The sequence below is a fragment of the Macadamia integrifolia genome, chromosome 1, assembly GCF_013358625.1.
Source record: "Macadamia integrifolia cultivar HAES 741 chromosome 1, SCU_Mint_v3, whole genome shotgun sequence".
In the NCBI taxonomy this organism is placed as follows: Eukaryota; Viridiplantae; Streptophyta; class Magnoliopsida; order Proteales; family Proteaceae; genus Macadamia; species Macadamia integrifolia.
In genome coordinates this window covers 17,911,700-17,920,319 of record NC_056557.1, presented here as the reverse complement: position 1 = coordinate 17,920,319, position 8,620 = coordinate 17,911,700, and the positions used below count along the sequence as shown (strand labels likewise).

Genomic DNA, 8,620 nt, shown 5'->3' with positions numbered 1-8,620 from the left:
TTTTTTTTTTTCTGTGATGGAGAAATATAGATTTTCTTTTCTTGGTAAAAGAAATTTCAATTTATGAGGTTTTAAAAACGTGAGAGAGCCGGAAAGGAGAGATTTTTTGATGAAAGAAACTCCTTAAAAATAGGGTTTTTTTAAGGAAAGATATATATCAAAAAGAGAAAATTAGAGAAGCATGTAAGAGAGGGGTATATACATTTTTTTTTAGTAAAAAAAATCCTAAATTATAGTGTTTTAAAGGGAGCAACTCTAGAGAGAGGAGGGAAAGGTGGAGAAGGAAAGTAGAGGAGGGATAGATAAGGAAAGGGATCTGATGAGGAATAAATAAACTAATTTTCAAAGAATATTTAAACATTAGAAAATATATAAAGGGTACCAATAATATTGAAAAAAATAAAAAAGATTTACAAAAGAGATAATGAAAAATATAAGGTATTTAATACAGAAAAATGGGTAAAGTACGAAACATGAGTACATGCACTTATATAAGAGTTCGAGATATATATATATATATATATGAGAGATCATAATCTGATCCCCTCAAATCTAGGGGTGTCAAAACCCAGCTTCAACCGATGAAACTGAAACAAAATCGATATGAGCTTATTGAATCCTCCTGTTTCAAGTTGGTTCTTTGTGAGATCGAAATCAAACTGGTCCGTATCTAGACCAAACTGAACTTTAAAAATGGATCAGAAAGATTAAAAACAAAAAACAACACAGAATTAATACAAAAAAACACTCTTTTTTCGTACTTTTGTATATATGGTAAATAGAAACCAAACTGATAATAAAAGTAATGAAACTGTTGCACGTACCCTTATTGGTTCATATTTTGGTTTCACTCATTCTCACACTAAAACCAAACCAAAACCGATCGAAACCCATTGATTGACAACCTACTCAAATCTTTGGAACGAGATCCTCTCCAGCGTGCCAACTCCTCCAATGTGCATTTGATGGCTGGGAGGCACTTGGGATGTATGGTGTCAGCTGGTTGTAGAAATGAAATCGCTGTAGACAATTGGCAACACCGGGCACACATCCCAAGTGACTCCCGGCATTCTGATGAACGCTGCAGAGGAGGATCTCACCCCATTTAGAAAAATAAGATTAATTGCTCTATTCAAACATAATCAAGGCACCCAAATATGGGTATTTACCTACCACCGTATATCTACATTCTAAGTAAGGAAATCATCTTAGGAGCTCCAAAAGTTTCTTTATAAATACCATCCACTCACTATAAGCTGAGAACCAACAAGCAGTCAACATCAGAGTGAGAATTATTAGCTTATAAGTATTGTTGGAGATTTAGTAAGTAATGGCTAAGATTTCTTACACCTCCTTCGTCATCCTTGCTATCCTTGTCTTCTCAGGTTCGTTCTAAGTATTCTCTCCGTGATTTGCAATGCAATGATAGGCTTAACTTCATTATTTTGTGTTTATAATCTGATGAACTATTGAAAAATGTTTATTTTGGTGATACTGATGTTTCATGGGGCTGGGGTTGTTTGCAGCTGCATCATCAATGGTGATGAAAGTAGATGCGCAACAGAAGGGGCACTGCCAGGTAATGTTGTATCCCGATAACTGCGTGCCAGCAGCTTGTAACAATCAGTGCGTCCAAAAGTTTAAAGGTGGAGATGGAGAGTGTATAGGGATAAGTGTTGGACGTGATGTACATTTCGGATGTTCTTGTGTGTACCCATGCTAGAATCCAACCAAGTCTTTCTCTACATGTATGATGGTGGTCTATTCATCATATGACCATTAAAAGTCATGCATACATGCATATCAATAAATAAATTATTATTGGGTTCTTTGCTTTGCATCCCTCTTATCTGATGTTTCATTTTCTTAATTGGTAATTTAGAAGGAAAATTTTTCGCCAAAATTTTGTTTGCTTCAGCTTGGGCTTTGTTCTCTGGTTCTCTGACGGCTGGTGTACCAAGACCAATACAGGAAAATGATACCCATCAAGCAACCTAGCCCATAAATCAGTGGCCTGATTGATTATACAAAAACAATCCAATTTTCAGAAGTGAACATTTCTCAGAATTTCTTAGAGAGAGAGAGAGAGAGAGAGAGAGAGAGAGAGAGAATTTATAAGAAGGGAAAATAGATAACAGTTAGGAGATCTGGTGTGAGCATGAGCTTTTTGTGCATTACAGTTCACCAACCGCACCAGGTGGTTGTTAGAGAGAGAATTGATTTGGAGAAATAAAGCTTGTTGCATGCCACATTTCTCAGCTGCCAAATCCACCAGCACCACCACGGCTGCCGCCGCCACCATCTCCTCCTCCCTTACAACCCCTGCCACCACCATCAACACCACTACCTAGAAAATAATCTACACGTGGCTTGCGCGTGCAATGCTTATGACCTGGATCATCATCACCACATACAAATATCACAATCATGATCATTGCTAGAAGCGCAACAATCATGCAAATCAGAAGAAGAAGGAGCCGATTCTTTTTCCTCAATTACTTTGGTTTCAAACTACTTTCAAAAGTACGGTTTTGGTTTCCTTATTTTCAAAATCACTTCCAAAAGAAACTACTTTAAAAGTAAGGGCTTATTCTCTACCCTTAAATGGTAGTTCGGACATTTAGGATTTTTTCCACCCAAGAAATCATCACTAAATGGTGAGTGAGTAATGAACATGGTTGTTTGTACTTAATCTTACTTGCAAGGATGGTCCAAGTAAACTTTTCAAACTTATGGGGTGTCATGTGTATAAGTGATTTTCCCTTTTTTATTTTTAAATATGTGCTTTGCTGACTTTTTGTTTCAAAATAAAATAAAATTCTTTCTGGAGCAGTGCGAACCTTACCATTTGATTAACCATGGGTCAAGTTCATAAGCCAAATTTAATTATTTGTTTCATTTTTTTACTAATAAAAATTATATTAAAGGAGTAAAATGACTGCCAAAAGGTGGAAGAAAAACCAAATTAGTGAGAAACTAAGAAGCACCACACCAAACTTAGATAATGCAAAGGAAAAGACAATACAAGGACTACAAGGTCAAACCACAAATTGAGTTTTCCCTTCCTTGGAGCTAAGGTAGTACGGGACAAATCTTATACGTCGATTCTATCCAATATAGATGAAATGGCCATTTGAGTCTTCCTTTTACGCTTCCTCAATATCGTCAACATATTGAAATTCAATTGTATTATTCATCGTATGTTGAATCTTTTTTCTCTAAAACATTTAAACCTTCACCAAATTTACTTTATGATTGTGTCGTGTCACATTTAAAATAATGCTAGCATGAGGAAAGAGTATTATAGACATAATTCACAATTTAAAAATATTCAAAAATCTAGATATTGGTTCAAATAGTTGCTTTGCATTTGATAATAAACAGCTCTTGATCAATCTGGTTCAACTGGCGGGTTCAGCTTGCTTTCACAAACTATGGGAGAAAGATTAGCGTATGAGACCCTAAAATTTGTGGGTGTCAAAACCTAGCTCAAACCGACTAACCTGAGCGAAATTGATCAAACTGATATAAGTTTATTGGATCATGTTTTTAGGTTGGGTTTTCGTGAGACTCAAACCAAATTGGGCCATATATATATATATATATATTGGGACTTAGGTACTGTAACGCCCCGGCCCCATTAACCTTGTACAATATTGTCCTCTTTGGCCCGTGGACCTCAAGGCTTTAAAACGCGTTGTGCCATGTTAAGGAGGCTAGAGGTTATTAATTAGCTCAGTAATCTCTCCCTAGGCGATGTGGGATTAAAATTTGCATACCCTCACCGATCTCCCAAACCCCCTGGTATTTGCCGTATTCTTGATGGGGACACCTTACCGATCTCTCAGGCGGGTCTAGTACTTGCAGTATTCTTAGGAGTCACAGATACAACTCATCCTTAAAAGCTAGCCATTAAGAAGAGGGTGCCTAAGTCTGTCCTTATAAGCCTTTATATCGGGCTATTCATTAGAACAAGAAGTATGTAAAGTACTTGGAGGAAACGTAGCCTTCATCAAGGTGCCAAACTCCTCCATCACCTTCGAGAATTTCGATCTTTTCGACGACGTCGGAAAGTAGCTCAATGGAAACCTTGGCTAATTTGAGGGGGTGCCATAGATATCCCAAACCATAGCAACTAGTACCCCTAGATCTACATCGTTTGAAACTTCTCCATGCATTTTAATGATTCTCAAAGGAAATCTACTGGCCAAAAACTTACCCTGTAAGTAGTGCTAGTCTACTACCTCCATAGAAACAAACCATATATAAATGCCTTTTCCAGACTCTGATGATTTGGTATCATTTGGCTATCTTCTTCTTCTTAACATTTTAGACGACTTCAATGGGTTTTTGTTTATTTAATTACCAATTGCAACCCAACAAATTGTCTTATTTGAAAATTTTCCAATGGGGACTCATACCTGTTGTGATCCGGAAGAAGTAACAAATGTTATTCTAATATAGACTATTATTATCTTTGGGAAAACGTTTTGTGACAACTAAATAGCTGACCTGGAGTGTCTTCCTAATATTGTCCCTTTCCCCTGTCTATCTCCTCTGCCCAAACTGTCTAGGCCCAGGGGCATGGCCAGTTATAAGGTTTATGTTGTAGAGTATATAACTTCGATCATAGGGATCCATTTCTAGTCGCATAGCTTTATAATAATTTTGTAAATTTTTCGTACACTTTTTTTCAGATTAAATTGACATCCATTATGACTGTTCATTATATTCAAAAATTCCCCGCTATAACAAAGAACATGCGATAGTTTTAGAATATTATTTTCAGCTACTAGAACAAAACCCATCCTTATCTGGGCAGTTGTTATTGATTGAGTTTGGACTTGACTTTCCTCCCTCAAAGGTTGAGGCCCATATGTGACTAAATTTTTTTTTTTGTTTTTGATTTTTTTTTTTTTTTTGTATATCTCTCTCCATACTTACCTTTTTAATGTCTCCATAATTATTTTTTTTCTCTATGGAGAATCTCCCCCCATTGTGCTCCACATTTTTTCCAAAGACGATGAGTGAGAGAGAGAGAGATTTAAGGTGGAATGATAGTGCATTTGTTTGGTTTATAATTATATGACTTTTTAATAGTTAATAATTATAATTATATGCCTTTTTAATACTCCACTCTCCCTCTTTCTCCTCCACATTGAGAGAGAGAGAGAGAGAGAGAGAGAGAGAGAGAGGAATATTATATGCCTTTTTTTAATTACTTTTAATATTTAATTAATTAATTATTACTCTCTCCTTTCTCCTGCACGTTTAAAGAGAGAGAAAGAGAGAAATAGAGAATTATGGAGAGTTTATTATTATTAACTTCTTTTTTTATTGGTATATCTCTATCCATAATTGTTCATTCGATCCCATTCACCATAATTCTCTCTATTTCTCTCTCCACTCTCCCCCTTTCTCCTCCTCGTTTAGAGAGGGAGAGAGTGAGAATTATAGAGTTTATTATTATTATTTGATTTATCTTCCATTTTTAGGGGTGAGAGGATGAGTGGGTTTAGGATTTGTAATTATATGCCTTTTTAATACTCCACTCTCCCCCTTTTTCCTCCACGTTTAGAGAAAGAAGTTATAGAGAGTTTATTATGATATTGGTTTCATATTCAATTTTGAGGGGATTTTGGTCATTTGGGGATTTTATCGGGTGTTTTTTGGTCATTTGGGAATTTTTTTTGGTAGATGTAAATGGTTTTTTGGTCATTTTGAAAAAGTATACCAAAGACAGCGAGTACGTACTTTTATATAGTAGTATGATATATATATATATATATATATGAGAGATCATAATCTGATACCCTCAAATATAGGGGTGTCAAAACCCAGCTTCAACCGGTGAAACTGAAACAAAATCGATATGAGCTTATTGAATCCTCCTGTTTCAGATTGGTTCTTTGTGAGATCGAAATCATACTGGACCGTATCTAGACCAAACTGAACTTAAAAAATAGATCAAAACGATTAAAAACCAATAACAACACGAAATTAATATAAAAAACACTCTTTTTTTGGTTCATGTTTTGATGTGGTAAAGAGAAACTAAACTGATAATAAGTAATGAAACCAATGCACGTACCCTTATCGGTTCATGTTTTGGTTTCACTCATTCTCACATTAAAACCAAACCAAAACCGATCGAAAACCACTGATTGACAACCTACTCAAATCTTTGGAACGAGATCCTCTCCAGCATGCCAGCTCCTCCAATGTGCATCTAATGGCTGGGAGGCACTTGGGATGCATGGTGCTAGCTGGTTGTAGAAAAGAAATCGATGTAGACAGCTGACAACACCTGGGCACACATCCCAAGTGACTCCCGGCAATCTAATGAACGCTGCATAGGAGGATCTCGCCCCATTTAGAAAAATAAGATTAATTTCTCTATTCAAACATAATCAAGGCACCCAAATATGGGTATTTACCTACCACCGTATATCTACATTCTAAGTAAGGAAATCATCTTAGGAGATTTTTCTTTTGATAAAATGATACTCCTTAAATATAGGGTTTTTTTAGGAAAGATAAAAGAAAAAAAATAGAGAAGGGTATGTATGTGTGTGTGTGTGTGTGTGTGTGTGTGTGTGAGAGAGAGAGAGAGAGAGAGAGAGAGAGAGAGAGAGAGAGAGAGAGAGAGAGAGAGAGAAATATAGTTTTTTTCTTTCTGTGATGGAGAAATATAGATTTTCTTTTCTTGGTAAAAGAAATTTCAATTTATAAGGTTTTAAAAACGTGAGAGAGCAGGAGAGGAGAGATTTTTTGATAAAAGAAACTCCTTAAAAATAGGGTTTTTTTAAGGAAAGATATAGATCAAAAGAGAAAATTAGAGAAGCATGTAAGATTTTTTTTTTTTTAGTAAAAAAAATCCTAAATTATAGTGTTTTAAAGAGAGCAACTCTAGAGAGAGGAGGGAAAGGTGGAGAAGGAAAGTAGAGGAGGGATAGATAAGGAAAGGGATCTGATGAGGAATAAATAAATTAATTTCAAAGAATATTTAAACATTAGAAAATATATAAAGTGTACCAATAATATTGAAAACAATAAAAAAGATTTACAAACTGAACTTTAAAAACGGATCAGAAAGATTAAAAACAAAAAACAACACAGAATTAAAATAAAAAAACACTCTTTTTTCGTACTTTTGTATATATGGTAAATAGAAACCAAGCTGATAATAAAAGTAATGAAACTGTTGCACGTACCCTTATTGGTTCATATTTTGGTTTCACTCATTCTCACACTAAAACCAAACCAAAACCAATTGAAACCCATTGATTGACAACCTACTCAAATCTTTGGAACGAGATCCTCTCCAGCATGCCAACTCCTCCGATGTGCATTTGATGGCTGGGAGGCACTTGGGATGTATGGTGTCAGCTGGTTGTAGAAATGAAATCGTTGTAGACAGTTGGCAACACCGGGCACACATCCCAAGTGACTCCCGGCAATCTGATGAACGCTGCAAAGGAGGATCTCACCCCATTTAGAAAAATAAGATTAATTTCTCTATTCAAACATAATCAAGGCACCCAAATATGGGTATTTACCTACCACCGTATATCTACATTACCACCGTATATCTACATTCTAAGTAAGGAAATCATCTTAGGAGCTCCAAAAGTTTTTTTATAAATACCATCCACTCACTATAAGCTGAGAACCAACAAGCAGTCAACATCAGAGTGAGAATTATTAGCTTATAAGTATTGTTGGAGATTTAGAATGGCTAAGATTTCTTACACCTCCTTCGTCATCCTTGCTATCCTTGTCTTCTCAGGTTCGTTCTAAGTATTCTCTCTGTGATTTGCAATGCAATGATAGGCTTGACTTCATTATTTTGTGTTTATAATCTGATGAACTATTGAAAAATGTTTACTTTGGTGATATTGATGTTTCATGGGGCCGGGGTTGTTTGCAGCTGCATCATCAATGGTGATGAAAGTAGATGCACAACGGAAGGGGCACTGCCAGGCAATGTTGTATCCCGATAACTGCGTGCCAGCAGCTTGTAACAATCAGTGCGTCCAAAAGTTTAAAAGTGGAGATGGAGAGTGTATAGGGATAAGTGTTGGACGTGATGTACATTACGGATGTTCATGTGTGTACCCATGCTAGAATCCAACCAAGTCTTTCTCTACACGTATGATGGTGGTCTATTCATCATATGACCATTAAAAGTCATGCATACATGCATATCAATAAATAAATTATTATTGGGTTCTTTGCTTTGCATCCCTCTTATCTGATGTTTCATTTTCTTAATTGGTAATTTAGAAGGAAAATTTTTAGCCAAAATTTTGTTTGCTTCAGCTTGGTCTTTGTTCTCTGGTTCTCTGACGGCTGGTGTACCAAGACCAATACAGGAAAATGATACCCATCAAGCAACCTAGCCCATAAATCAGTGGCCTGATTGATTATACAAAAACAATCCAATTTTCAGAAGTGAACATTTCTCAGAATTTCTTAGAGAGAGAGAGAGTGAGAGAGAGAGAGAATTTATAAGAAGGGAAAATAGATAACAGTTAGGAGATCTGGTGTGAGCATGAGCTTTTTGTGCATTACAGTTCACAAAAAGCTTGTTGCATGCCACATTTCTCAGCTGCCTAAT

At 35.9% G+C, this 8,620-nt stretch overlaps 1 protein-coding gene and 1 long non-coding RNA gene across 2 annotated transcripts; both read left to right on the top strand.

Moving 5' to 3' along the window:
- The first annotated feature begins 1,224 nt into the window (after positions 1-1,224).
- Positions 1,225-1,840, top strand: LOC122084611 (defensin-like protein 149). The gene is made up of 2 exons (XM_042653002.1): positions 1,225-1,385; positions 1,527-1,840. The coding sequence occupies exons 1-2, from the start codon at positions 1,331-1,333 to the stop codon at positions 1,721-1,723; spliced, it is 252 nt and encodes an 83-aa protein (XP_042508936.1). The 5' UTR covers positions 1,225-1,330; the 3' UTR covers positions 1,724-1,840.
- Positions 1,841-7,604: 5,764 nt separating this feature from the next.
- Positions 7,605-8,233, top strand: LOC122083798. Its single transcript, XR_006141732.1, has 2 exons — positions 7,605-7,789; positions 7,931-8,233. It is a non-coding gene; the product is annotated as an uncharacterized LOC122083798 (long non-coding RNA).
- The last annotated feature ends 387 nt before the right edge of the window (positions 8,234-8,620 follow it).